Below are 27479 nucleotides of genomic sequence, written 5' to 3'. Positions count from 1 at the left end.
TGCACCAGCTTATTCCTAGCCAAAGGCCCAAAGAATGAGTACTCAGGGATGGCCTGCAGTACTTTTCCATACAAGCATATTCTGTGCAGTTATTCATTAATTCAATAAACATGTGTTATGTGGCTCTTGGAGAAGACACAAATTGTAAATAAGACACAGCCCCTGCCCTAATGGAGCTTACAATCTTGTATGGGAGGAAAGTGGTCAACAAATAAACTATAATATACAATATTAAATGGTAAACACTTTAAAGAACTACAAAACAAAGTTCTATGTGAGGGATCAAGACATAGTAGGAAGAGTCAGGAGGCAGGTGGTTATGTAATCGATGCCTGTTAAATGAAGATATGAGTCCCCCCTCAGAGAATCACAGAATATCAGAGTTTAAAGGGACCTCAACGACCTTTAATACAACATGCCTAGTAAGTAGTCATTTAGTTTATGCTTGAAAACCTGTAATGAGGAGTCCGTTACCTCCAGATAGGCAGCCAACTACACTTCAGGGAAGTTCTAATTGTCGGGAGTTTTTCCTGAGATCGAGCTGAGATGTGTTCCTTTGCAACTTCCACCTCCTGCTCCTCATTCTGCCCTCAAGGGCCAAATAAAACAATCTAAGCTCTCTATCAGTAATAGACAGCTACCATGTATGTTCCCATGAATCCTCTATTCTCAAAGCTCAACAACCCCAGTTCCATCAGCTAATACCTAATGGACCGACTTGAAACCCTTCACCATCTTGGATGCCCTCCCAGAGATGTTCTCCAGATTATCCATCAATGTATTTCCTAAATGGTGGTACCCAGAACCAAACACAATATTTTAGATGTGATCTGACCAGGACACATTGCCTTGTTCCTGGGAGCTAAGACTCCACCCCAAGACTATATCAATTTTTTGGGCCGCTGCATCACACTGTTGACTCATATTGAGCTGCTAATCTCTAGATGTTTTTCAGACAAAATATTATTTAGTTATGCTTTCTCCATTTTGGACCTACAAAGTTGAGTTTCTGAAGCCAATTTTTTTTTTTGCATTTATCCCTATAAAATTTCATCTTTTTAGACTCAGCTCAATGCTGTTAAGATTTTTTTTAATCATTTAAATTTAAATTTTAATAATAACTTTAAATAATGACTACATCATCAAGGGTGTTACGAGGATAAATCCCTGTTGAATTAAAGTGAATTGAATCCAGATATTCAACCAGATCTTGCTAATCACATTATCAATCTAGCCCACATCTCTAGTATACCACATATCCAACCAGTTGCCAGATCTTGTTTTTGCCTCCACAGCATTTTTAACATATGCCCCTTCTCACTGCTCACATAGCCACACCACTTTAGTTCAGATCCTTATCACTTCTTGCCTGGATTATTGCAATGGCCTCCTAAATTTGTCTTTTTTCTCTAAGCTTCTTCCTATTCCAATCCATCCTTCATGAAGTAGCAAAAATGACTGTGTTTGAACACAAATATGACTGTCATTTCTCTACTTAATAAACTATAGTGCTTCCCTTTTGCCTCTAGAATCAAAGATAAACTCCTCTTTTTAAGTTTAAGCCCTTCACAATCTGGCCCCTATCTATCTTTCCAACCTCACTGTCAATTACTCCCTCTTCCCATACTCTAGAATTTAGCCAAACTGGCTTCCTTTCTATTCCTCACACACAGTAGTACTCTAGCTCCCATTTCCATGCTTTTGCAGAAATGGCCATCCCCTTTGCCTGGAAGGCTTTTCACCCTTACCTTTGCTTACCTCCTTTAAGTCTCAGCACAAGAACTACCTTCTGCATGAAAGCAATACCTTTCCTGATCTCTCCAACTGCTAGAAAACCCTCCAATTCCCTCCCGGCTTGAATTTTTGGTTATTTATTCTGTATATATTTGTATCTGGCTGGATGTGTTGTCTCCTCTAACACAGTACTAGTTCTTTGAGAGCAGAAATGCTTTCTTTTTGTCTTTGTATCCTTAGCCCCCTAGAACAGTGCCTGGCACATAAGTAGGTGCTTAAAAATTGCTTGTTGACTGATTCCTCAGAAAGCAGCATTGTACAGTGGGAAAAGTGTTAGACTTGGAGTTAGAGGTCTTGGTTTTGAATGTAACCATGGTTAAGCCACTCTCTGGGCCTTAAATGCCCTCTGCTGTAAAATTGGCAGAATGGGGGAAGGAGAAGTGGTTTGGACTAGATATACTAAAGTCCCTTCCAGTTGTACATTTATCCTACCACTAATTGATCTTTTCATCTTTCCTACAATGAAAGCATAAAATACTGTATCAAAAGCACTGCTAAATTCTAAGTAAACTGTATCTACTGCATTCCAATGATCTATCAATTTATTTAACCCTGTGGGAAAGATGGTAAAGTAGAAAAAGTGCTTTATTTGGAGTCAACTTGGGTTCAAATCCCAGATCTGCCACTTCAATTAATCAATAAGCCTTTATTGTGCTAGGCATTGTACTAAGGTCTGGGAAATACAAAGTCAAAAGGGAACAGTCCAGGTACTCAAGGCAGTTAGGTGGCACAGTAGATAGAGCACCAGACCTGGAGTTAGGAAGACCTGAGTTCAAATCCAGCTTCAGACACTTACTAGCTCTGTGATGCTGGGTAAGTCACTTAACCCTGTGTACCTCAGTTTCCTTATTTGTAAAATGAGCTAGAGAAGGAAATGGCAAACCATTCCAGCACCTTTGCCAAGAAAACCCCAAATGTGGTGAGGAAGAGTTGGACATAACTAAAAAGCAACTGAACAACAACTTGTACTCAAGGATTTTATATTCTATCAGAGCAGATAACATGTATGTCTATAAGCATACACAAAATATATGCAAAATGAACACAAGATAGTTTTTTGAGATGGGGACAAGCTGCTGGTGGGATCAAGAAAAAATTATGTAGAAGCGGGTCCTTGAGCTGAGTTTTAAAGGAAACAAGGGATTTCAAGAAGCAGAGGTATTAATAGAATAGCATTTCAGGCATAGGGGCAAGCTAATGCAAAGACACAGGAAAGTAAAATGGTCTGACACTTGCTACCTGCAAGTTGCCTGTATACTGAGCAATTCACAACCTCTGGGCTTCAGTTTCCTCACTTGCAATTAGGTGGTGTATTCTCCTCAATATTTCAGAATTGATTGACAGTGGCTCATTGATGATCTCTGCCAGTTGTTTGAGTACTCAAGATGTCTACCTGTGCCAAGTGACTTGAATTTATCAAGGACAATTGAGCGTTCTCTTATAATTTCCATGTTTATCTTAAATCATCAAATTACATAGTCATTTTTGTTCTGTCTCTTCCAGTCCAAAGGTCTATCTCCTTGGCAGAAAAAACAAAAGCAAAAACTCAACTGCTCTGTTTTCTCTCTGCTGTCTGTTGGCATCAATCACTCCACATGAGCAAAGGCCTGATCCTGTCTTTGAGCTTTGTCTTTTCCCCAGCAGAGCTTTTTAAAAAGCAACCTTTTTTGTTGTCCTTAGATTTCCTTGTTAGCCTTCGATTATTCCAAGCTAGTGCTCCTATTTTTTCTTATAGAACCATGCCATGGGGACAGCTAGGTGGCACAGTGGATAGAACAATGGCCCTGAAGTCAGGAAGACCTGAGTTCAAATCTGACCTCAGACCAAACACTTGACACTTACTAGCTGTGTGACCCTGGGCAAGTCACTTAACCCCAACTGCCTAAAAAAAAAAAAAGAAAAGAAAAGAAAAGATAACCATGCCATGCTTTTGTAGACATATTATGTCACCTTTCCTTTCTTCCATATAAATATTTTTAAAATAACCTAAGTTGGCTTTTGAGTTCTCTGTGTATTCACATTGTTCTCATCAGAAAACTTCTATTTTTCCTCCTCAAACACTTACTTAACTGAGAGACTACTGGCAAGTCACTTAACTTTTCTCAATCTCAGTTTCCTGATCTGTAAAATGGGGATAATGATACTAAAACTACCTCACAGTGTTGTCATTAGGAAAGTAACCTGGGCCTAGCAGTATCAGATCTTAGATTATACCACAAAGCAGTCATCATAGAAATTATCTAGTACCAGTTTAAAAATAGAGTTCAATCTTTGGAACAGATTAGATATAGGACATGCAGAAGTAAATTAACACAGCAAAGTGTTCCATAAACCCAAAGACTTGAACTACTAAGATAAAATTTCACCATTAAACAGAAATTGCTGAGAAAACTATAAAGTAGTTTGGCAGAAATTAAGTTTAGAACATTTCATACCATACTGGGAATGGACCCATGTGGATCCAGGGTTTTGACCAGAAAACACTGTTACTTGCTTACATGTGTCTTTGTTTAGTATGTCTATAGTTAGTACCTGCTCAATCCCTGCCTCCCACTGGCCAAAATCCTTCTGAGAATGTCTCTGGAAAACCATGTGGATAAATAAGAGAGGATGCTCTCCTCTAGGTGAGAGGAAAGTTCTTCAATTTATTTGAGGCCATTATAGATTTAAGTTGTTCTCATGAAGACTTCTGCAGTGCTACAGATATTGTAGCATTTCATAGGGAGACTATGTATGTCTCTCTTTGAGATGGTATTTTCTTCTCATATGCACACTCTTTCCATCAGTGGTGCTAAGCTGTGTTTTTGGACGGTGATGATTAGCTTCTCTGTGGTTTCTCCATGAGTAAAAATTAGTATTTTTAACATTTGGATATAATGGAGAAAACAAGTAGACCTAAAGCATGCTGCACAAGTATAAACTGAGACTTCCCCCTCCTTTGGCTTCTAGCTCTGCAACACTTATTCTCAGTTAGTCTAGTTCAACAAGAGACGATGAAAAAGTTATTAGAAAGGGGCAGGATATGGCCCTCCTCGCCTTTGGATTCAGACTGGTATCTTTGGTGGCTGGATAATGGTAGAGGGCGTCCATGTATGGACAAAGTACACAAACACTACTGAATGTTATACCTTAACAGCGAGAAAGAAATGGTTTCACAATTCTCCTGGCATCCTACAAGGAAGCACTGCACTTAGATTAACTCAACACTAGTGTCAAGATTCTGCCTGTTTATCTGTTGAATTACTACCCATCCTTTAAAACCTAACATAAGTGCATTATCTTTTATAAAATTTCTCTGATCCCTCTAGCCCTTCTGCCTTAGAACTCCTACTTCTTCTCTTAGGGTCATCTGAGTGTAAGAGACAGAAGAACCCTACACTTTACATGGTCTAACCTTAGGCATGAGGCCAGTTCAAACCGAAACTGAAATGGGCAATTTAGGTGACTCTGAAATCCATCAACCTGTTTCCATAAAGTAATTTATAGCATACTATAGAGCTAGTGAGAGGGCTTGAAGTAAGCTTAATGCCATTAGGCAAGTAGGTAAAGACCACATAATGGGAAGGATTCTGGGTACGACAAAGGTATGACTCAGACATCCATGGCAGCTCTCTGAAGGATAAGAGATGAGTTTGACCCAAAGATAAATGTGATGATGAGATAAAAGTCTTTCCAATTAAAATGTGAAGACATTTGACTGGGTTTGTCCTCAACACAATATAGAATAAAACATAGCAAGAATTCCTTAAGAAAAATACTTGGAAAAGTACTTAAGAGTACTTTGACAGCAATAAGTAATATTTTTATGGGGTAGCAAAATACCATCATGCAAAGAAAGCTATTGTCTCCAACAGGTCCACAGACTATTCCTTTTCCCAGTGTGCTGTGAATTACTGTACAGAAACAGGTTGGTTGGTTTCAAAGTCACCCACGTTGTCTAGCCATTTCTGTTTCAGTTTGAATTGCCCTAACGCCCTAAAGTTAGACCATATAGCCCCGTAGGATTCCGCTGTCTCTTGCACTCAGATGACCTTAAGAGAAGGAATGTGGCCTCTATTCCCATAAGCTCAGAGTGAGAACATCATAAAAGCTGAACTTTAGCCCCCTTTTGGGGTAAGCAGCACAATAGCAAGGAGGATGCTGTTACTCCCCAGAGGCTGCAAGTAGTGAAAAACATCTCTGAGCTGAAATAAAAGGTCAGTATTTACTTAGGATTGCATCTCTTGTTTTCTTCAGCTTTCTTCCTCCCTCAAAGGAAAACAGTGAAACATTCTTCACTACTGCCCCCTTCACCCTCACCCCTCTCTCAGAAATGCAGGAAGGAAGTGTTAGGAGAACTTTCATACAAACACACATACATTCAGGGTTAGCCCAAACCCAACAACCTGCTGGAAACTTAGAATTCCAATCCTATTTTCCCTCTAGGGAAGTTTTAGTGGGAGATAACACATTCTACATTCTCTTTGAGTGGCCTTTGTAACAAAACTTAGGTTCAAATGTGGCAAATAATCCCCCTAGGAAAAGAAAACCCATGTAATACCATGTTCCTCTCCTAATGCAGCAAAACCTCAAATTTATCTCCATCTTCCTTCTAAGAAGCTCTGGGAGCATTACAGAACACTGGATTTAAAGTTAATCAAGTCTCAGCTGTCACTTACTATGTAACTTTGGGCAAGTTAGTACCTTTCTGAGCTGGTGTTCTCATCTGGAAAATGGGCACCAATCAATAAAAAAAGGATTATTAAGCACTTCCTATGTCCTAGGTACTATGGAGATTAGATAAAAAAATAGACAGATAGCCAGATAGATAGATAGAGAGAGAGAGATAGAGACAGAGAGGTAGAGATAGATGCATACAGACAGACAGACAAAGGATTTATTAAGAGCTTATTATATTCCAGACACTTTGTTAAGCTACAGGAATACAGAGATCATTCTTGCCTTTCTTTGTATCCCCAGCACTTACAAAAGTGCCTGGCACATTGCAAGTGCTTAATAAATGCTTGCTGACTTGACAAGCAAGGCAGTTCATGCCCTCAAGGAGCTTACATTTTAATAGGAGAGGACAACATACAAAAGGGAGTTGGAAAGGGGGAGAAGGGGCAGTATGGTGTGAAAATGGTTAGGAAGTGGCATGGAGGAATGGTTCTGGGCAACAGAAGGCCAAAGCTCACCTCTTAGGTCTGGGGAATGGGATTGGGGGGGAGGGAGAACAGAGATAGGACAAAGTCCAAGGCTGGATGTTCAGAGGGAAGAGATAAAGATGATGTCAGAGTGCAGGCAACATGAAGGGAAGATGACCAAGACGTGTTTTGTGGAGGGCTGTTTCCCAGCAAGGTGAGGTGAGAAAATTTTCTTATCAGAGCTGGGAGACTAGGGGCAAGCTGAGGTGGAGGGAACACATGGGAAAAAATAGGAGGATACTAGCTGAAGTATAGGCAGAATGGTGAGGAGATACAATACCTGAAAAATTCCCAACTTGTAAGACCTTATGTGCCAGTGGGGAAGATAAGGACATTTATAAGTAAATATAAAGATTACATATAAAAAATGTGAAGTAGTTTAATACAAGGTAATTTGAGAGGCAGTTGAAAGGCTCAAAAAAGGTTTCAAGTAGAAGGAGGTGCTTGATTTGCATCTTGAAGGAAGAAAAAGATTCAAGGAGACAGAAGTGAGGAGGGAGTGAATTCCAGATAGAGAGGAAAGTCAGTGCAAGGGCAGATAGGCTATCTCTTGTAAAATTTACCTCATTAAGTTGTTATAGGCAAAATGATGTGTAAACCATAAAGTGCTTAAAAAAAGGAGCTAGTATTATCAAATGCATCCTTATATCCTCAATGGAAAAAGAGAAGGAAAGAAAAAAAGTAGCATTTCCGCATTATAAATAGGAAAACTAAGCTTCAGAGCATGTCATCTTCTGGGTCATATGGCTGGCTGCTGGCAAATGTGGAAATACAGCATTACTTGCTTTCCAAGTCTTGCCATAACAAACTCCTCCTCCTCCATACACCCCACTCCTCCAGCCCCATCCCTCCTACCCCCTGCCTGCTTCTGTGTCACTGGAAGATCTGTATGGACTCAATCATAAGCACAGGAGATGGAACCAGAAACATGTTGGGAAAGGGTTCCAGGGTGCTATAGGTACATGTTCACTGCACAGCCACCTGCTACAACTTTTATCTAATCCTATCTCCTCTTCTCTTTATCTCTCATATTCTCTTTTTCTTTACACTCCATACTCCATCAATCAATAATTATTTAATATGTGCTTACACTATGCCAGATGCTATGCAAGCACTGGGGATATAAATATGAAGAATGAAACAATCCCTATGCTCAAAGAGTTTACATTCTAACAAAGGGGAAGCAAGTTTATATATAATTACATTCAGAATAAATAGAATTACTGTATAAAGACTTAATATAAAGATAAGGATATACATTTGGAAAATGGCTATTTCCAAAGAAGTTCTGTTCCTTTTGGTGATACATAATGAGGTCAATATTTTTAATGTCATATCTATGAATCATCTACCTTCCATGTTATTAAGGGACTTTGGTGAAAAAACGAAAGAAAAAAGATAAAGACAACTTGTATTTTCAAAAGCAGCAGGGAAAGGCAGGTCCTAATTATTAGAGACAGATAATGTTCAGCTTTAGACTGATATCTCCATTTGAGAGTAAGTCAGCAGTGACTATCTGCTAGATGACATCAAGTAAGTTTGTCATTTCTGAAGGGGTTAGCAAGCTGGCATTCAAAACTATCCTCACCTCCCCTAGCATTTAGTTCTCTCTCTCTTTCTCTTTCTCTCTCTCTCTCTCTGTCTCTCTCTCTTTTCTGTGTATGGTATGATTCATTATGTAAATAGTGCTGTCTCGCATGTTACATATTTGTACCCCCACATTAAAGTACATGTTCTTCTAGGATAACAATGGAATTCATAACAGTAAAAACTAATTATCTATAGGCATTCTATACCATGATGATATCTGGCTATAGACCATGTACTTTAGTCATTTTCAAATAAATTCCCTGTAGTTTTCAATTACACATGACAATGTTTATTGGCATGGGTAACTGCTATAATGGTCATTTACCCATGCCAACGCTGTTACCAGTACAATCAGGAGTTAACTATACTACCTTTGTAACTCTTCACAGCACCTAGATGCACTGCACATAGTGGGTTCTCACTCACTAAGAAGCTCTAATAAGCAGGGGGCCAGGATTACAGGAAGTTTAAGTCTGATTCCAATTCTGATTTAGGAACTGGAAAGCCCTAAAAAGGTCAATGATGCTGTTTCAGCAACAAAAGAGGAAGATTACTTTAGAACTGGATGTGTGCAAGTGGAGAGGAGGAAGGCTGGGGATGCTAATGGTATCAGTACTAAAATGGGGAGTGGCCACTGTCCGGAAGCAGTGTTCTTGCAGCACTAGCGGAAAAGACTGAGCAGTCAGAATGTTCTAGCCATGCTACATGAGGATCAGAAGTCACAGGAAAATAGAAGAGCTTATACAAGAAGACAAGGAGACATTATCACCCGAATACTGCAAAGCCAGGGAGGAAAGTGGATCACCAGCAGTCTAAAGAAGGTACAAGGGTAATGGGGGAATAACAAATACATCATGACACTAAGTGTAAGAAAAAAACATGCCACTAGTAGGCAATACCAAAACACCTAGAGGGCAGAGGCTAATTGTAGTGAAAATATTTGAGGGGAGAAAAGTAAGTTTAGGTATAAGCCAAATAAAGAGTATTTTAAATGTGACACATAGATTAGACCTCTACAAAAGCCAAAAAGGTCAAAAGGATGATCAACATTTACTTGGTATGGGTATACTTTGGGCTAGTACCAAAGGGCCAATATTAAACCTACTGGCTGCTTCTTTCCTTTGGGAATTAATGTGCTGCCTTATTTTGCCATGGAAAATTGCCTGAGATAAAAATGAAGGGTAATAACAAATTCCTTCATAGTCTTTTCTATAAGTTTCTAACAATCACAGAAAGAATGCTTCAGCAGTTAGTCTTATTCTATACCTCTCATTTTCACCTCATGGCACAGGAAATTTTGATGGAGTTTTAATAAAACCAAACAAAGAAAAAAACTATTAAGAAAAAATGTTGAATTTGGAGTAAGGAAAGATCTGGATTTGAATCTTGCCTCTAATATTTACTAATTGTACAACCATGGATAAGCCAATTAACCTCTGTGCACATCAGTTTTCTCATCTGTAAAATGTATATAAAAATACTTATAATACTTACCTTACAGAGTTGTTATGGGGATCAAATGAGATAATATATTTATATAAATTGTTTTATAAACTTTAATACGACGTAAGTGTGAGTTATTATTAATAACGAGCAAGGGACTAATGGACATTTCCTTGCTCATTTAGCTGTTTAGGTTTAAATTGTAAGGCTCCATGACAAAACAAAACAAAACATAAGGGATCTTCTTAGCAGGGATCATATCAAATATTATAGGTCTTAGACAGACATTATCTATGTTTTGTTAATAGCAAAAAAACCTCTAATTTTTTCTGTCCTTACCCTAAGCCCCAAGTAATATGTAATAAAATCTCTCTACTCAAGGGAAGTGAGAAACAATCTAAGATTTCAGGTACGATGTCGAAATATTGACTCACCAGTAAAGGCCCACACAAGGGTTATGGTCTCCTTTCCCCAAATATTCCAAAGCAAATGTATGTATGTGCATGGGTATGTAGTAGGGGAGACTATGGGGCCTTTTTAAATTCAAATACACGCTCCCAGACAGAGGGAGCCACTCTACGTCTCAGCAAAGAATGAGGCATCATGCACATTTAGGAAGAAAAACAACTTTCACAATGGGTACTATAACAGTTCTATTTTTAATATCAATTTATTATAAACTAAAGGTTCTCTGTCCCATGCTCAGTACTGAATATGGAAGAAACATATTTCCTCTGAAGTGGCCCTATCTTTGTACAGTTTCGTGTACACTCTAAGGATATGAGCTACTAAAGATAAATCCCTAGAGACCTATCACACAGTTTCAAGATCCTTTGTCATCTCTAGGCCATAGAAGGCCCATTATTGAGCTGAATCCTACTAGGACCACGGGGTTATCTTTACTTGACAATGCAAGGCAGAGATCCCTGGCAAAGAACAACAGGGATATATTAATTACATAGAGGAGGAAAAAGCTTATTCAGATTCTAGTCACCAGTTCTCAAGGTGCTAAATGAAGAATCAGGTGCTTGGCATACTTAAATAGGTTTCTATGATACCAGAGGAGAACGTGAACTCTAAGAATATTTTTGCATCGTGAGTTTGGACCATTTATCAATCCAAAACATAAAAAAAAACTTTGAATTCTCCTACATAAAAACTATTACATTACTATAAGGAAAGCTATTAAAACTACCCAGGAAAATGAAAAAAAAAACACTCTAAAAAATTAATAATTAGAGAAATGCAAATAAAAACAACACTGAGGCACCATCTCACACCCATTAGATTTACAAAGATGTCAATAAAGGAAAATGGCAAATATTAGAGGGGCTGTGGATGAGCTAGTCCAGTCATTCTGAAGAGTAATTTTGAATTATGCCTAAAAATCTGGGTATACCCTTGGACCCAGTGATATCATTACTAAGTCTATACAATAAAGAGATCATAGAAGGATGAAAGGGACCCATATGTACAAAAATATTTACAACAATTCTTTTGGTGGTGACAAAGAACTGGGAACTGAGGAATGCCCATCAACTAGGGAATAGTTATATCAATGTGATGGAATACTACTGTGTTACAAAAAATGAAGAAGGGGGAGGAGCAATGCTAAGATAGTAGATGAGAGGCAACCTAGCTGAACTCTCTTAACATTCCCCTTCAAACAACTTTAAAATGAGTTCTCAAATCAAATTTTGGAGCACCAGAGTCAACAAAAGAAAGCGTTTTTCCAGCCTAAGGAAACTTAGGAGGTTGGCAAGAGAAGTTTGTGGCACCCGGGTGGAATCCTGTCAGGAGCCCATACAAGCAACAACAGCAACAGTGGCTAGAGTAGCAGCAGCAGCTTCAGGAGCTCTCAGCCCAGAGGTGGTAAAGGGGTCATATAACTGTCAGAAAGAAATTACAGGGGACTGTTTGCTGGCAGTGAGTACAGCTGACACTGCTGGCAACTCTGTTGTGCATATGCAGTTCTGGGTCAAAGTTCCAAGGCAGAGAGGAGTGCTAGGAGTTGGTCACAAGAGAGCAGGGGCCTTGGTCACAGTACCAAAGCACAGAGGAACACTAATACATACAGCTGCAGCAAACCAGGGGCCTTTCCTTTCAAAAGACCAGAGCATAGACCAGGAGAACAGTGACCACACCTCTCCCAGGATCACTGCCTTGGAAACACCAAAAACTTGCGGATGCCCAGAAATATTCTCAAGATAGCAACCCAAAAAGACTGAAGCTATGATCAGCGCTTCCCTACCCTGAAGTGAGCAGAGCCCAACTTTAACATATAGTTCAAAGTCAAGAGATAGGCTGGGAAAATGAGCAAACAACAAAAAAAGAATGTGAGCATAAAAAGCTACTACAGTGGCAGGGAAGACCAAAGCATAAACTCAGAAGACAAAAACAATGTGAAAATAGTTATGAAAAAAGCCTCAAAGAAAAATGATAATTGGACCAAGCAGAACAAGAATTCCTGGAAGAGCTAAAGAAAGAGATAAGACTGGAAGAGGAAAAATTGGGGAAAAGAAGTGAGAGTAATGCAACAAAATTATGAAAAGCTAATTGAAGCCTGGTATAAGAGGTACAAAAAATACTGAATAAAATAACAGCTTAAAAAACAGAATTGGCCTAATGGTAAAAGAGGCACAAAAATTCACTGAAGAAAAAAAACTCCATAAAAAAAAGAACAGACCAAATGGAAAAGGAGATACAAAATTCACTAAAGAAAAGAACTACTTAAAAAGCAGAATAGGACAAATGGAAAAGGAGGTACAAAATTCGTTAAAGAAAAGGACTCCTTAAAAAGAAGAACAGGCCAAATGGAAAAAGAGTTGGTAAAGTACACTGAAGAAAATAATTCCTTAAAAATTAGAATTGCGGGGCAGCTGGGTGGCACAGTGGATAGAGCACTGGCCCTGAGTTCAAAAGGACCTGAGTTCAAATCTGGCCTCAGACACATAACACTTACTAGGTGTGTGACCCTGGGCAAGTCACTTAACCCCATCGCCTAGCCCCTTCCCCCAAAAAAATAGAATTGGGCAAGGAAGTTAATGACTCCATGAGACATCAAGAAACAATAAAACAAAGTCAAAAGAATGAATAAAATAGAAGAAAAGGTAAAATATCTCATTGGAAAAACAACTGACCTGGAAAATATGATCCAGGAGAGACTATTTAAGAAATATTAGATGATTACTATCGTCACTGACTACTGTGTCTTGCACATCTAACCTATTTCACTGATCCACCACTCTACTTCTTAGCCAGTACCAAGCAGTTTTGATGATTGCTGCTTTATAATACAATTTAAGATCTGGAATGGCTAGGCCACGTTCCCCTGAATTTCCTTTCATTAGTTGCTTTGATATCCTGGACCTTTTATTATTCCAAATGAATCTTGTTATTATTTTTTCTAGCTCTATAAAATAATTTTTTGGTGGTTTGATTGGTATGGCACTGAATAAGTAAATTAGCTTAGGGAGAATTGTCATCTTTATCATATTAGCTCAGCCTACCCATAAGCAACTGATGTTTTTCCAATTATTTAGATCTGACTTTATTTGTGTGGAAAGTGTTTTGTAATTGTGTTCATATAGTTCCTAAGTTTGTTTTGATAGGTAGACTCCTAAATATTTTATAATGTCTACAGTAGCTTTAAATGGAATTTCTCTTTCTATCTCTTGCTGTTGGGTTTTTGTTGGTAATATGTAGAAATGCCAATGATTTATATGGGTTTATTTTACAGCCTGCAACTTTGCTAAAGTTGTTTATTATTTCAAGTAGATTTTTACTTGATTCTCTAGGATTCTCTAAGTATATCATCATATCATCTGCAGAGAGTGATAGCTTTGTTTCTTCTTTGCCTATTCTAATACCTTCAATCTCTTTTTCTTCTCTTATTGCTAAAATTAACGTTTCCAGTAAGATAATGAACAACAGTGGTGAAAATGGACATCCTTGTTTCACCCCTGACCTTAATGGAAATGCTTCTAGCTTGTCCCCCTTACATAAGATGCTTGCTGAAGGTTTTAGGTATATGCTACTTATTATTTTAAGGAAGACTCCATTTATTCCTATGCTCTCCAGTGTTTTTTAAAAGGAAGGGGTGTTGTATTTGTCAGAAGTTTTTTCCGCATCTATTGAGATGATCATGTGTTTTCTGTTAGTTTTGTTGTTGATATGATCAATTATGCTAGTAATTTTCCTAATATTGAACCAGCTTGCATTCCTGGTATAAATTCTACCTGGTTATAGTGTATTATCCTTGTGATAAGTTGCTGTAATCTATTTGCTAATATTTTATTTAAAATTTTTGCATCTATATTCATTAAGGAAATTGGTCTATAATTTTCTTTCTCTCTATTGACACTTCCTGGTTTAGGTATCAGCACCATATTTGTATCATAAAAAGAATTTGATAAGACTCCTTCTTTGGCTATTTTCCCAAATAGTCTATATAGTATTGGAATTAACTGTTCTTTAAATGTTTGATAGAATTCGCTTGTAAATCCATTTGGCCCTGGAGATTTTTTCCTAGGGAGTTCATCAATGGCTTGTTCAATTTCTTTTTCTGAGATGGAGTTATTTAAGTATTTTACTTCCTCTTCTGTTAATCTGGGCAGTTTATATTTTTGTAAATATAACTGACCTGTAAAAACAACTGACCTGCAAAATATGATTCAGAAGATACAATTTAAGAAGCATTAGACGACCTGAAAGCAAAGATCAAAGAAAGAGCCTAGACATCATCTTTCTAGAAATTATCAAAGAAAACTGCCCCAAAATCTTAGATCCAGAGGGTATAACAGAAATGGAAAGAATTCACTGATCACCTCCTGAAAGAGATCCCAAAATAAAAACTCCCAGGAATATTAGAACCAAATTCAAGACTCCTGGGTCAAAAAGAAAATACTTCAAGCAGCCAGAAAGAAAAAATTCCAATGCCATGGAACCACAGTCAGGATCACACAAGATTTAGCAGCTTCTGAGTTAAAAGAGCGGAGGACTTGGAATATGATATTCCATTAGTAATTGGGATTGTAATTAGGATTACAACCAAGAATAACTTAACCAGCAAAACTGAGTAATAATATTTCAGGGGGAAAATGGATATTTAATGAAATAGAGGACTTTCAAGCATTCCTGATGAAAAGAACAAAAAATGTGACATTTAAACATAAGACTTAAGAAAAGCATAAAAAGGTAAACATGAAAGAATAATCATAAGGGTCTTGATAAAGTAAAACTGTTGACATTCCTATATGGGAAGATGACATATGTAACCCCCAGGAACTCTATTATTGTTAGGGCAGTTAAAAGGAATTTACATAGACAGAGTGCATGGGTGTGAGTTAATTACGTTGGAAAGATCTCCAAAAAAAATGAAGGGTGAGGAAGAGGGATGCACTGGGTAAAGAAGAAATGGAGAGTAGAAAGAGAGAATAGGGAAATTTTTCTCACATAAGAAAGGCACACAAAGAACAGCTTGTACTGTAGAGGGAAAAATGGGGGTAGAGGGAAGGTGGCAGGCAATGCTTGAACCTCACTCTCATTGGAATTAGTTCAAAGAGGAAAAAAATATATGTGTATAAATATATACACACACTCACTTGTGTATAGAAATGTAACTTACCCAATAAAGAAATAGTAGGGGAAAGGGATAAGGGAAAGAAGGGGGAGAGGGGAGGGAAATAATAAAATGGAAGACAGATTAAGGGAGGCAATGATTAGAAGCAAAATACTTTTTCCTCCCTTAATAGTATTTTATTTTTTCCAATTGCATGTAAAGATAATAGTTTTCAACATTCACTTCTATAATATTTTGAGTTCCAAACTTTTTTTCTCCCTTCCTCCCTTCCCCCCTCCCCAAGATGGCATGCAATCTGATTTAGGCTATGCATGTACAATCATATTGAACATATTTCCACATTACTCATGTTGTGAAAGAAGAATCAGAATAAAAGGGGAAAACCATGAGAAAGAAAAAACAAAACAAAAAAATAGTAAGAAGCAAAATGGACTTTTGAGGAGAGACAGCATAAAAAGAGAGAGAGAAGAAGAAACAAGAAAATGGGATGGAGGGCAAAACACAGTTAATAATCATAACTATGAATGTGAATGGAATGAGTTCACCCATAAAATGGAAGTAGATAGCAGAATGAAGAATCCAACAATATATTGTTTACAAAAGATATACTTGAAGCAGAAAAGCACAGAGTTAAAATAAAGGGCTGGAGCAGATTTTAATATGCTTCAACTAAACTATAAAAAACCAGGGGTAACAATCATGATCTCAGACAAAGCAAAAGCAAAAATATATCTAATCACAAGGTTCAATCAGGGAAACTACATTTTACTAAAAGGTACCACAGGCAATGAAGTAATATCAAACATTTTTACAGCAAGTTTCTCTGATAAAAGCCTCATTTATCAAATATGTACTGAATACAGACTGAGTCAAATTTATAGAAATAAGAGCCGTTCCCCAATTAACAAATAGTCAAAGGATATAAGCAGGCAGTTTTCAGATGAAAAAAAAATCAAAGTTATCTATACTCATACAAAAATGCTTTAAATCACTATTGATTACAGAAAGACAAATTAAAACAACTCTGAGGTATCACCTCACACCTATGCGAAACGACAAATGCTGAAAGGGATGAGGGAAAAATAGGTGGAGTAGTGAAATAGTCCAATCATTCTGGAGAACAGTTTATAACTAGACCCAAAGGGCCACAAAACCATTCATACCCTTTGATCTAGCAATACCACTACTAGGTCTATATCCCAAACAGATCAAAGAAAAAGGAAAAGGTACCATATGTACAAAATATAGCAGCTCTTTTGGTGGTGGCAAAGAATTGTAAATCAAGGGGATGCTCATCAACTGGGGAATGACTGAACAAGTTGTGGCATATGATTGTGATGGAATACTACTTTGCTATGGGAAACGACAAGGCGAGTGGTTTCTGAAAAATATGGAAAGACCTATATGAACTGATGCAAAGTGAAGTGAGAAGAACCAGAAGATCACCGTGCACAGTAAAAATGTTGCAATGATGATCAACTGTGAAAGACTTGGCTACTCTGATCAATACGACGATCCAAGACAATTCCAAAGGACTCACGATGAAAAAATGCTATCCACCTCCAGAAAGAGAACTGATGAACTCTGAGTGCAAACTGAAGTATAATTTTCTCACTTTATTTTTCTTGCTTTTTAAAAAATATGGCTAATATGGAAATATGTTTTGCATGATTTCACATGTACAACTGATATCACTTTGCTTGCTTTCTCAGTGGGTGAGGGAGGTTAGGTGGGAGAAAATTTTAAACTCAAAATTTAAAAAGAATGTTAAAAATAAATAAATAATAAATGGGGGGGTGAGGAAGGGGATAAATTAAGAGAAACCTAGGAAGACTTGCATGAACTGATAGAAAGTGAAATGAGCAAAATCAGGGGAACAATTTATACAATAACAACAATACTGTAAAGAGAAACAACTTTAAAAGACTTAAGAATTCTGATCAGCACAATGACCAACCACAATTCCAGAGTAATCATGATGAAATATACTGCCCACTGCTTAACAGAGAGATGATGGACACAAGAGTATAGACTGAGACTTTTTTTCTTCCATGTGGGCAATATGTTTGTAAAAAAAAATTTTTTTCTTGTTTTTCTCAATCGGGGGTTGGAGTGGGGGGAGGATGGGTAGAAAACCCAGACTTGACAACAAAATAAACCTGCATTTTAAAATAAAAAGAAAGCTACACCAGAAAGAATTAAATCCCCTTTCAACCTCCCCTTATTCTCCTTTGTTCCTCATGAGTACAGTCAGTGAGCAAATGGTGGGTCACAGTTAGAGAAGCAAAGACTTCATCCTCTAACAGGATTTCCCTCAAGGACAACTGTTGACTTGATACTACACAAAGGCTGCAAATCTGGGCTGAGTTTGATCTGTAGCATTTTGTATTCTGAATAAATAAAAATGATGTCTGAAATTGCTATTCCCTTTTTCCTTTCTGGCAGGATTATTAAAAAATGCTATTGTATTGAGACCAAAAATGTCTGGTGCTACTGGGGCAAGATGACTTATTGTGGCATGAGACTTTAAACTGTAAAGGAAAAAAAATTAATTCCTCCCTAAATTCACCCACATCATATTTTAATCTGTATTTCTCCATCCTCATTACAGATTCTCTGAATCACTTGCCCTGTTCCAGTGAAATCCTCCATTCAATTCACTATTTATGTGGCTCCTGGACCAACCTAACAGCTAAAGGAAAGGAAGACACTATAATTTGGGGAAAGATTAAACCATTTTTCCTGTAATACAGTTGGCCTGGTGACACTCTTCTCAGGATAAAGGAAAGCCAAGGTTGTTGCCCTCTCTCTCCCCTTCTTGTAGACAGGAAGGAAGTGCTGGCAGAGACCTCTCTTGGCTTCCTGTCCACTTCTGAACATATTTCCAGACACTACCTTCTCCATCATCCATCACCCAGTCCAGCCAAACAATAACTACAAAATGAAGGGGAAACACACGTTTTACATAAACACCTCGAGGCCACAGGATCCCAAACTACAACAATTCACATAGTTAAATTTTATCTTTAAACTCCATCTAACAAGGTTTTATTCCAAGCTTCTTTCCCTTCACAATTAAATAACTCAGCCTCTATAATTCATCTTCCCAGATCAATTTCTGAAATATTAAGAACTGATTTTAATTTTGCTAAATGAACCTTAATGAGTATATGGGAGTGTGGTGGTCAGGAAAAGCAAAGAAAGATGGGCATTTTTGAGTGAGACTGGAGCACTCCAAAGAAGTCAAAAGTTGTAGACTTCAGTCTTAGTTCCCCAACTATCTTGGGTAAAATCCCTTTAGATGTATTCTACATTCTCTTGTTCTATGCTTCTCAGGTTCAATGGTAAAACTGGATATGATGAAAGACATGAGTTATGACATAGAAATAGGAATGAGAGTAGAAAACATGCATAGCAACTCACAAGGGAAAGTAACTGGGAAGAGAGTTACAAAGAATATTTAGGACTTTAGTTATCTATACACAAATGTCTGCAGATAATAAAAAAGTAAATTTGAAGTTTTAACATAGGATATAAATATCTCAGGATATAAACATGATCTCAGAAAGATCACTGAAGCTTGGTGGAATGGACTCATAACTGGGATACAGCAATGAAGAGTTAACCTTATTTAAAGGAAACCTATCTAATAGAAGGGAAAGAGTAGCAGCATATGTAAAGAAAATAAATACTTACATGGAAATTCACTTGAGAATTCACTGGAGAGTATTAGGTGAAAACAAAAAGAGACAGAAATAGACATGCTGTTATACTAGAAGTATTCTACAGACTGTTTGACCACATGGAGGATATGGATGATGCTTTCCTAAAATAAATTATAAAAACTGACACAGAAGCAAGATGTAGTAATGACTGGAAGATTTCAATTATCTTCAGATCTACTGTAAGTTTCAGAACATCTCATAAATTCTTGGCTTTTCCTGCTGAAAATTTCATTTTTCAAAAGGTAGAAGAAGGATTTAAAAGGCAGAGGTAGAATTCTGGATTTAATTCTGACCCAGGAAGAATTGGCTGACAGAATGAAATCTTGGAAGAACTATATCACCTTAGAGTTTGTGACAGCCAAGGATAGTAATACTAGATATAATCTGATATGTGCTTTTTTTTTTTTTTACATTTTTGAGCAAAATTTTCAAAAGGTTCAGAAAAAAGGAAGTGGATGCTCCCATCCTCTCTCAAAGGGAAAATGGCTCAAGAAGGACAGGATGCTCTCAAAATGAAATTCTAACAACTCAGTCTTTCCTTCATTCAACAATAATTTATTAAATACCTACTATGTGCCAGGAACTATAAGTATCTGGGATACAAAGACCAAAAAAAAAAAGAAAGAAAGAAAAGAAAAAGACAAATAAATGAAAGCATGCCTGCAGTCAAGGCACTTACACAAGAAGAGAAAATAACATGATCACAGATAAGTAAATGAGATAATATCTGTAAACTGCTTGGCACAGTGCCTGACATAAGAGGTGCTACATACAATTAGCTATTATTATTGTTATTATTATTAAACACAAAATATATACAAAGTAAATAAAAAGTCATTTCAGAGGCCCTAGTTGAGGAACCAGGGGAAAAGAATCAAAATGTGCCTCATAGAGATATACTTTTGTTCTAAGAGGCAAAGGTGAGAAGGGAGTATATTTCAGGCATGACAGGGTGCCAGAATCTAAGGCTTGAAGATGGGAGATGGAATGTTGGGTAAGAGGACTAGCAAGCAGACCAGTGAGGATGTAAAACAGAGCTAGAGAAGGAGAGTAATACACATTAAGTCTAGAAAGATAGGCTGGAACTAGGCTGCGAAGGACTTTAAATGTCAAACAGAGATGCTTATATTTTATCCTTTAGACAAATGGGAGCCCTTGGAGCTTCTTGAAAAGGGGTGTCACATAGTCATAAATATGGATGCACAGAAAGCTTTCTGATTAATCTAAAAAGGCTAAAGGAACATGGACAAAAAATGGAAATTAGGAACCAAGAACAACCAAATAGAATTGTTAGACTAAAATAGCACAGAAAAGACAAAGATGATATCTGATTTTCGGCAAGGTATTTGACAAACTTTTTCATAATATCCTTCCTTACAAGCACATCATCTTGTGCATGAGGAAATGAACATCACATCTATTTCACCAATTCTAAATGTTTCACTTTCTTAGATTCTTTAAAATGTACATTGTTGTCATTTTACTTGATAATTTAAACTGAGATGGTTTATGAACTAAATGATTGTTAATTATAGAATAATCTAATAAGTATAATCTCTCTGAAATTATAAAATATTATTCAATGTAATGTAGTCCCTCTTACTGTATATCCTTACACAGGAAAATGTGGTTTCCCAAATGGCCCCTGTGTTAAGGATCTAGAATGTCTACACCTGTGAAATATCTGCTCCAGTACTGAGAACTCATCTCTACCCAAGCCCCACCCGGTTCCAATGTATCACAGATTTAGATTCTTATGGGGTGGGGTTTTTATTTCTTAATTAGCTAAAGCTATGTTTATCATCACTTTCTTATGGAAACCAGGCCAGAAATTGTGAGATCCCCATCCAAGTTTATGAATGAATCCCTACGCAAGCCTAAGAAAGTAACTTAACCCTATATTCCACAACTACTCTAGGCTAGTCTTCCATAGGGAAGATAATATTTTTTATTTTTCCCTCTTTGGACCTAGATTGAGGATGGAAGGAGGGGAGTGAAGAGGGGGAATTATGATATAACATTGGTAAATACTTAGAAGAAGGAAAAGTCAGCAGAAGTAGGCAATCCTCTCCAAGTGAGTTTGTATGAAGGAATCAAGCATTTGCTCACTCACATTCCTGGATACTGATGTAAATTAGTGATCAAAAGCTCCAACCATTCAGACAAATCTCTTTTAAAAAGCGAGCAAAGATTATGAACCAAGAATGGTTCACAATAGAATATTCTACAGTCAATCAGCCAATCACACTTACTGATTACATACTAATACACAGAGTGATATCCTCGGCAAAAAGGGGTGTGAACTAATAGGCTAAGAGCCCTCTGAACAAATAAAAGGAAGTATATGAAGGCAAAGTATAACTCATATAAAAGAAACACAGAAAGGAGCCTACCCCTCCTCTCAAGGAGCTTACAATCTAGTCAGAGAAAAAAAAATGTCTCCCACATATGAAAAAGACTTAAAAACATTTACAAGTGAGTACAGATTAGTGCAGAACAGAGACTTACCAGTGGCACTCTCTCTGGTGCTGCTTTCCTGGTCCATGGGTTATGGCGTACACCAATACAAAATGGTAGTCTGCACTTCAAATAAAAGACTAGGAGAAAAAAAATACAATTATTTCCTTGACACACATATAAATGCAAAGAAAGGTCCTCAAGTCCCAAGTAAAGTTTATGTTAAGCACCTCTCAATCCATTAAAAACCCAAGAGTTGGTTCCCATTCCACCACAGCTAAAGCCTTCAGAGATCCTACACACTACTTATGAAATAGTAACTACAATAGTAGTACAACATCAATCAGTAAGTATTTATTAAACACCTACTATGTGCAATGCACTGTACCAGGCAAAAGGGAATAGAAATCCAAAAATGAAGCAATCCCTACTCTCAAGGAGCTTACACTCTATTGGGAAGGCAATAGGTACATATATATGTATACATACAGGAGAGAGAGATAAAGAGAATAAATACAAAATCATTAAATAATAAAAAGAGTTAGAATTATATAGTGCTTTACGGTTTGCAAAGTACTTTACATATCCTGTCAGGTAGGCATAATTATCATCCCCGTTTTACAGATGAAGAAACTGAAACTAAGAGAGGTTAAAGGACTTGCCCAATGTCACACTGCAAGTATCTACAGCAAGATTAGAATTCAGGTCTACCTGACTCCAAGTCTAGCACTCTACCCACCACACCACCTAGTTGCCTCTGTCCAAGATAGTCTGAGAAGAAAGGAACTAGTATTTGTTAAGAATTCAAAAAAAGCTTCATGGGGAAGGTTGTGCTTGGGCTTATCTCGAAGGAAGAGAGGTATTCTGTGAGGCAGGATTGAGGAGCAAGTGCATTCCAGGCATGAAGGTCAGTCAGACCAAGGACATGGAAACAGAAGAAACAGAAAAGCCCAGTTTGGAATGATCAAAAAGTGCGGAAGGGATAGTAATGTAAAACGAAGTTAGAAAGACAGCTTGGGATGAGGTTATAAAGGTCTTTAAAAGCTAGGCAGAAGAGTTTGTATTTTATCCCAGAGGCAACAGAAAGCCTTTGGAGTTGCCTAAAAAGGGGAGTGACATGGTCAGATCTATGCTGAAGGAAAAATCACTTTGGCATCAAAGTGAATACCCTGAGTTGTGACAGATGAACTGCAGTGGGAAAAGACTTGAGGCAAAGAGACCAATTAGGAGACCACTGCAATAATTAAGGCACAAGGTGATGAGGGCCCAAATGAAATGAACTTGTGAGTAGAGAGAAGGGGTTGGATGCAAGAGAACTTGTGAAAGTAGAAACAGCAAGATTTGGCGACTGATTAAATATTTAGGGTGATGGTACCTACCCCTATTACTTCCCTAAATATTGAATCAATATTGTCTTTTTATAGTTGTCCTAAAATGCAACATGGAATATCACTAAGTTCTAATTTGAAGAAATTTCAGCTAAAATATGACTGTTGCTTATGGATGTGGTCATTGGTTATAACTTTCTGTCCTCCAAGTCTGGTGAACTCAGGGGAACCAAAGATTTGCTGTTGCCGGAAGAGATGGAATACAAAATGCAATGAGGAAAAGAACATTAAGAACAGACATAATGGGGAATGAGGACATTAGTGAATAGCTGAGATCAGAAAGCTTTCTAAGAAGCAAATAAAGTATTTCCCAGTAGGTTACTTGCAGGAGTTGTTTCCTTCCTCAGTAGGTTACACTGTGGGGTAAGGGAAGACTGTAGTTGTCTCTAGCAGCTATATGTTGGAAAAAGTCAGTTTCTGCTCAAATGCTGCTGAGGATAAGACCCTTTCTACAATGTTACTTTGAAACAGCTTCCTGCCTAACCTCGGCAACTGCAATTTCCCACTGCGGCCTCCCTGTCCAGTGGCTACCCAGACTTTATCAGAATTGCTCATCCTTTGTTTTTCAACCAGGAAATGGAGGAAGAGGCTGGGGGGGGAAAAAGGATAGCTCCTCTCAAACTAGAATTTTTCAAAGGCTCAAACAGATGAAACAACTAGGAATACATTAATTCTGAGCTTCAAAAGATTAGGAGGGAAATGGAATTCCATCAGTCCTTGAATGTGTAGATCTGAGAAGCATGATAATGAAGCAGAAAGAGCAAATAGTTCACAACTGAGTTTAGAAGAGTGAAAGAAGTAGTAAGTTCATTTTTGAATGCACGAAGGCTTTTTCTGATATCTCACTAAGGGTGTACGAGTTCTCTAAGTGGTCCAGAAGTTATGATTCACAGATTAAGAGATAGTGGATACCCTGAGTCCTCCTGGAGTGCTATCAACAAATGGCTAAGATCAGACTGGCCAGATCTCATTCATAACTATGATGCCACAATACCAACAGAAATTCTGCCTCCTTGGTTAACCCCTCCCCAATCAGCTCCTGCCTTTACTCTGTGTAATCTAGTCACCTGAGACTCTTTTGCTACCGTATACATGTGTTTTTGTTGATATGCTAAGTTTCCTTATATTCCAAATCCCTTATAATTCTCCCTGTTATGTAGTCATTCCATATGTATCCATATTATTTCTACAACGAAACTGTAAACTCCCTGAGAGCAAGGACTGCTTTCCATTTCTTTTTTTAATCTCCAGTGCCTAGAGATATTTGTTCTTATATAAAATTAACTTAAAACAACATAAAACCTTTTTTTAAACTCAGCAGGACCATAAAACACTAAAATCCAATGTTAGAGAGATTCTTTCATATTAACAAATAGCCTCTGGCTGAAAACTTGCACTAAAAGGAACCATTTGAATGGTGTTTTGAAATCAGAAACAGGGAACTGGAGCAGCTCTGCACTCATCACCTCTTTAGCTGCTGGTCAGAGCCCAAGGCTCCAGTCCTAACATCTGTCAGAGCAGCTCCAGGCTCCACCAATGGCGAAGAGAATTCTCCTTAGCAAACAGCCTACCCTGCTTGCCCCAGGCAGTCCATCAACGCCTTTGTTTCTAGCCACTGGCTAAGGGCTCCTTCCTATTGGTTAAGAAATCGAATTCCAGGATCTTTCTTCTTTAGACTGTCAAAGTTTCTCATAAAACACAAAGAAAAGAAGTCAAAATCGTTTGAACTGAAATGTGTTTTCTTACCTGTCAGCCCAAAATTAGAACGCTGATTTTGGTACGCATAGATCACAGTGTCATAGGTTTAGAGCCAAAAGGAACTTTAAGAAATCAACTAATTCAGTCTCCTTATTTTATAGAGGAGGTTTGAGGCCAATAATGGTTAAGGAATTTGTCTGAGGCCACTCAAGGTAACATGTGGCAACACCAGAATGGTTAATATGTACAGATATGAGTATCAGTGCCTCTGGCTGACCAAATCAGGATTGGGAGAGGGGTGTCAGGGCAAAGGAAGAGAAGAAGAGGCAGCCAGTTCCCTTCCTTAAGCTTCACAATCATGAGACTAATAGTAGATATCTATTGCAACGAAGGAGGAATTGGCTAGTGGTTTCAGTGTTCTTCCCCCTTTACCATAGTGCCAATACTAAGCCCTCAATGCAATGATTGGCAAAGAGAGGTAAACCTGGGTATCCTTATCCAGTGCTGTCCTGAGCCAATTTTACTCCAGAATAAAGTGGCTGGGCCAGAGAAGGCTTTTCTTGATGGGAATATCTCCAGGCTTAAAAATATGGGACAGCTACCAAGCAATACCTTACTTGTGAAATACTACTACTACCAGTTTATATCAGACGAAATTTGTCAGTATAAACAATTAGATAAATTTTGTCCATGTGCTACATGTAAAATCTCCTTGGCCTTCAATCAAGGGTCTGACTGGTACTTTTTCCAGAACACCTGTACTCTTATTTTCTACTCAATTTAGGTTTTAAAAAAGAAAAAGACAGGGATAATAATTCTTAAAGACTTCTATTTTCCAGGTGCTACATTCTCTAAAAACTTCTAGCTTGCCCTGATTCTGTCTCAAATAGTAGTAAGTACAAATAATTACAGTTCCAATTTAAACAGTTCACTTTATTTAGAGTACACATGAGGGCTGGCTGATGGCAGCTAGTAGGGTCTCTTGGCTCTGAGAAGCCTCTTTGTTAGGAAAGGAAGGCTCAATGGCAATGGTGATGGTGTTGTGGGGGTTCAGCTCAGAGAGAACTCTTTAACTAATGATACTTTCCCCATGGTCCTAGCTTGACATTCTAAGGAATGCCACTTATTGTTCAGCACTGTTCCCCTCCCCACCCAGCCCCCAGTCACTCTGCAGTTTTTCAAGTCACTGACAATAAACTGTTATGTCTCATAATTCAAGAAATGGAAAGATTCTTGGCAGAAGGGAATTGCTTTAGGCACCGCTCCCATTTTTGAAAGTAGCAAAAATCGTAATTTCTCTTCCTTTATTGTTAGCTTCCTCCCCAATTCCTTTTTCTAAAAGCCCACTTGTTTTTTTTACATCACATTAAAGTAGCTAAGTTCCTGACAAATGTTAAATTTAGCTCGACAATTTAGTATGAAGTGGGTCTTCTTTCTTTCTTGTTTTCACGTCTGCTGAGTTTATTTTGGTATTTGAGTTGGCTATAGTTGTTCAGAGTGAATGTGTATCAGGGGACGCAATCAGAAGCTGAGTCTTGTAACTGAAGAGAAGGAGGTAAGTTGCCAGCTCTCTCAACAGACCCAGATGCCTTGATCTTCCACCAATTAAGCACTCCAAGACTTTCTACTCCTTAGGTAAGTGAAAGGGGGCATGTCCCTACTCTGTCCCAAAGACTCACAGAGGAATGGGCCTAAAGGTCAGCTGCAGACATCTTGTAAAGTTAATTTGCAGAGTATAGCACAGGAAAACCAAATAAGCCAAAAGATAACCTTGTCATATTATTTTAATAATCTCTCTAAACCATCCAATTCTACCACCAGTTACTAAACAAGTGTCAGATTTCCCAGATCTGCTATTACAATAGTAGAGTTCCTGCCATAACAGGTTTGAGGTTTTTAAAAAATAAATAAATAAAATGAAGCACCACCCACATAAAACCAGAATACATGGCACAGTATTTACTTTAATGGGCTCTTCAGAAATCCAATTAACTGCAGCCTTCTGAGTAATTGGCTTTGTTACCTCTGATGTAATAACTGAACCACTTACTTTAGAACTGGATCAAAAAATCAAGTTAACTTTCTGTGGACAGACAGGCTTTTTATCTGCCAAGGCCTGTCCAATTTCCAAGACACAATGGTAGCCAGCATACCAGAATGGAGGCAAGGCTCTCTATCTTCCTTTCAAAGTATCTGGTTTATGCTATCCACTTGAACAAGGGAAAGCCCAAACTCTGATGTGCCTTGACGTTCATTCACATTTCCTACTATGGGTTTAGATCTTAAATAGCTACCATATCTGCTAACACATGAGGAAAATCTTTCACAGGCTTCACTTCCAGCAAAAATATACAAATAGTTCATTATGCTTGCATGGTCTTCATTGTCTACAGGATAAAATATAAAGCTCATTGACATGGCATTAAAGGTCCTTCAGAATCTTTCTAGCCCCAAACTACCTTTCCAACTTGCCCTCTCCCCTTCACGTGCCCTCCCTGCTAGCCAAAATGGCCTATTGAGAATTCCAGACAAGTTTTGTGTATTCACACCTCAGGGCCTTTGCTCAAGCTGTTCCCTCTACTTGAAATGTCCTTCCTATTACCTTTCTATCTAATTCCTA

General features: G+C 37.8%; 1 protein-coding gene across 5 annotated transcripts in view; it reads right to left on the bottom strand.

Annotated features, from left to right (window-relative positions):
• EXD3 (exonuclease 3'-5' domain containing 3) overlaps nt 1-27479 on the bottom strand; it is a 411990-nt gene that overhangs the window by 267514 nt on the left and 116997 nt on the right. For all 5 annotated transcript variants that reach the window (XM_027849186.1, XM_027849170.1, XM_027849195.1 and 2 more), the window contains one exon: nt 21825-21913. In XM_027849186.1, the coding sequence (XP_027704987.1) occupies nt 21825-21861 (37 nt within the window). In that variant the 5' untranslated portion in view covers nt 21862-21913. The remainder of the gene's footprint in view (nt 1-21824; nt 21914-27479) is intronic.

The sequence above is a fragment of the Vombatus ursinus genome, unplaced genomic scaffold (assembly GCF_900497805.2).
Source record: "Vombatus ursinus unplaced genomic scaffold, bare-nosed wombat genome assembly UNPS02000580.1, whole genome shotgun sequence".
Lineage (NCBI taxonomy): Eukaryota > Metazoa > Chordata > Mammalia > Diprotodontia > Vombatidae > Vombatus > Vombatus ursinus.
The sequence above is the reverse complement of the archived record's forward strand: the minus strand, read 5'-3'. Positions and strand labels throughout refer to the sequence as shown.